The sequence below is a fragment of the Aspergillus brasiliensis genome (assembly GCF_001889945.1).
Source record: "Aspergillus brasiliensis CBS 101740 unplaced genomic scaffold ASPBRscaffold_97, whole genome shotgun sequence".
Taxonomy (NCBI): domain Eukaryota; kingdom Fungi; phylum Ascomycota; class Eurotiomycetes; order Eurotiales; family Aspergillaceae; genus Aspergillus; species Aspergillus brasiliensis.
The window spans coordinates 1-1,270 of NW_027137536.1; the positions used below are offsets into that span (position 1 = coordinate 1).

A 1,270-nucleotide genomic window follows, 5' to 3' on the forward strand; every position below is an offset into this window, starting at 1 on the left:
ACTGCATCATATGCCTTCCTGGACATTGTCCGGACCAGCCTGGAACAGTCCATATGCTCTAGCAGCTCGATTCCGCTGTGTTGCTGCCCGGTCACCGCTAGGAGTTTGTAGTGTTGTCTCGGGCCCGAATAAGACAAGCCCGCTCCCGCGTGCAAGGACAGTGCCGATCGTGGGAAAGTCCCCATCAAATGCGCTTGTCGTGATCATGTCGCCGGGATCCAATGTACAGCTTGAACAGAAACAGTACCTGCTCCCCTACTTTGAATCTAGCGTCGCGGTTCTGAGCACGATCGGTGTCTGCCTAACCGGAATCAGTCTTTGGGCCATTGCGATCACCCGTTTCAGCCCTCTACATGCGGTCCCGTTGTGCACATCAATCGCCTGTGCGGTCGCAAACGGCCTCTGCTACTATGCCTTCTATACAGCTAGTGCACCGCTGCCAGAGGCCATCGCTAGCGTCTTCGCAGACATCTTCTGGCTGGTAAGTCAGTGCTCCGGCGAGTGACCGACCGCTGACCCGAGACTGCAGCTCCAGGAAGCGGGGTTGCCGCTGTACAGCTATCAGATCCTGGTGCACATGCTCCATGGACGCGCACGATGTTTCTACAAGAGCATCTTCTGGACCGCGCTCAGCATGGTGGGGGTCATACGTGTCACGATCGCCACCATGCGAGCGATCCAAATCCTCGACGGGTCGGTGCCGTTTGCCAGGGCGATCAACTTTCTTCATATCGGTTACTTCAGCTCGATTGCCATCGCCGAAACATACAGCTCCGTCTTGTTGATCGGATTTCTTTGGAAGGCGTATCGGACGGCGCTGATCGTTTCCTCCATGCGACCGGTTTTGAAGTATCTTTTATGGTCGACTGAAATACGCCTCTCGACCCTCTGTCTGGTCGGCATTGTGCGCGCTGCGACGTACCCATTCCAGCTTGTTGAGCAGCATGCCGTGAATATCCCTAACCAAATCGATCGTTTTGTCTACTCTTTGGAGTGTCTATTTCCCGTACTCCTCATGTGAGCGGCCCGGTCCCTCAGCCATCGAATCTCGGCTTACTTTGCTGCCAGCATTGACATTGTTGTTCCGAAGGACCGAGGAGCTAGTGAACTACATAAGATTATCTCGGTCTCCTCTCGAGATGTGTACCATCCCAGACATTCGCTGCCCTCCCCGCCGGATAGCTTGTCCTCAGCCCCACCGGTGCCGGATGAACAGTGGACCAAAGGTATCACAACACCCGAGGCGACTGACCTGACCGTCAACTCGCGG

At 55.5% G+C, this 1,270-nt stretch overlaps 1 protein-coding gene across 1 annotated transcript; it reads left to right on the forward strand.

Moving 5' to 3' along the window:
- Positions 1–205: 205 nt before the first annotated feature.
- On the forward strand, positions 206–1,021 carry ASPBRDRAFT_139979 (uncharacterized protein; the record flags this gene model as incomplete). Its single annotated transcript, XM_067619158.1, has 2 exons — positions 206–481; positions 530–1,021. The coding sequence occupies 2 exons, from the start codon at positions 206–208 to the stop codon at positions 1,019–1,021; spliced, it is 768 nt and encodes a 255-aa protein (XP_067472672.1).
- Between the last annotated feature and the right edge of the window lie 249 nt (positions 1,022–1,270).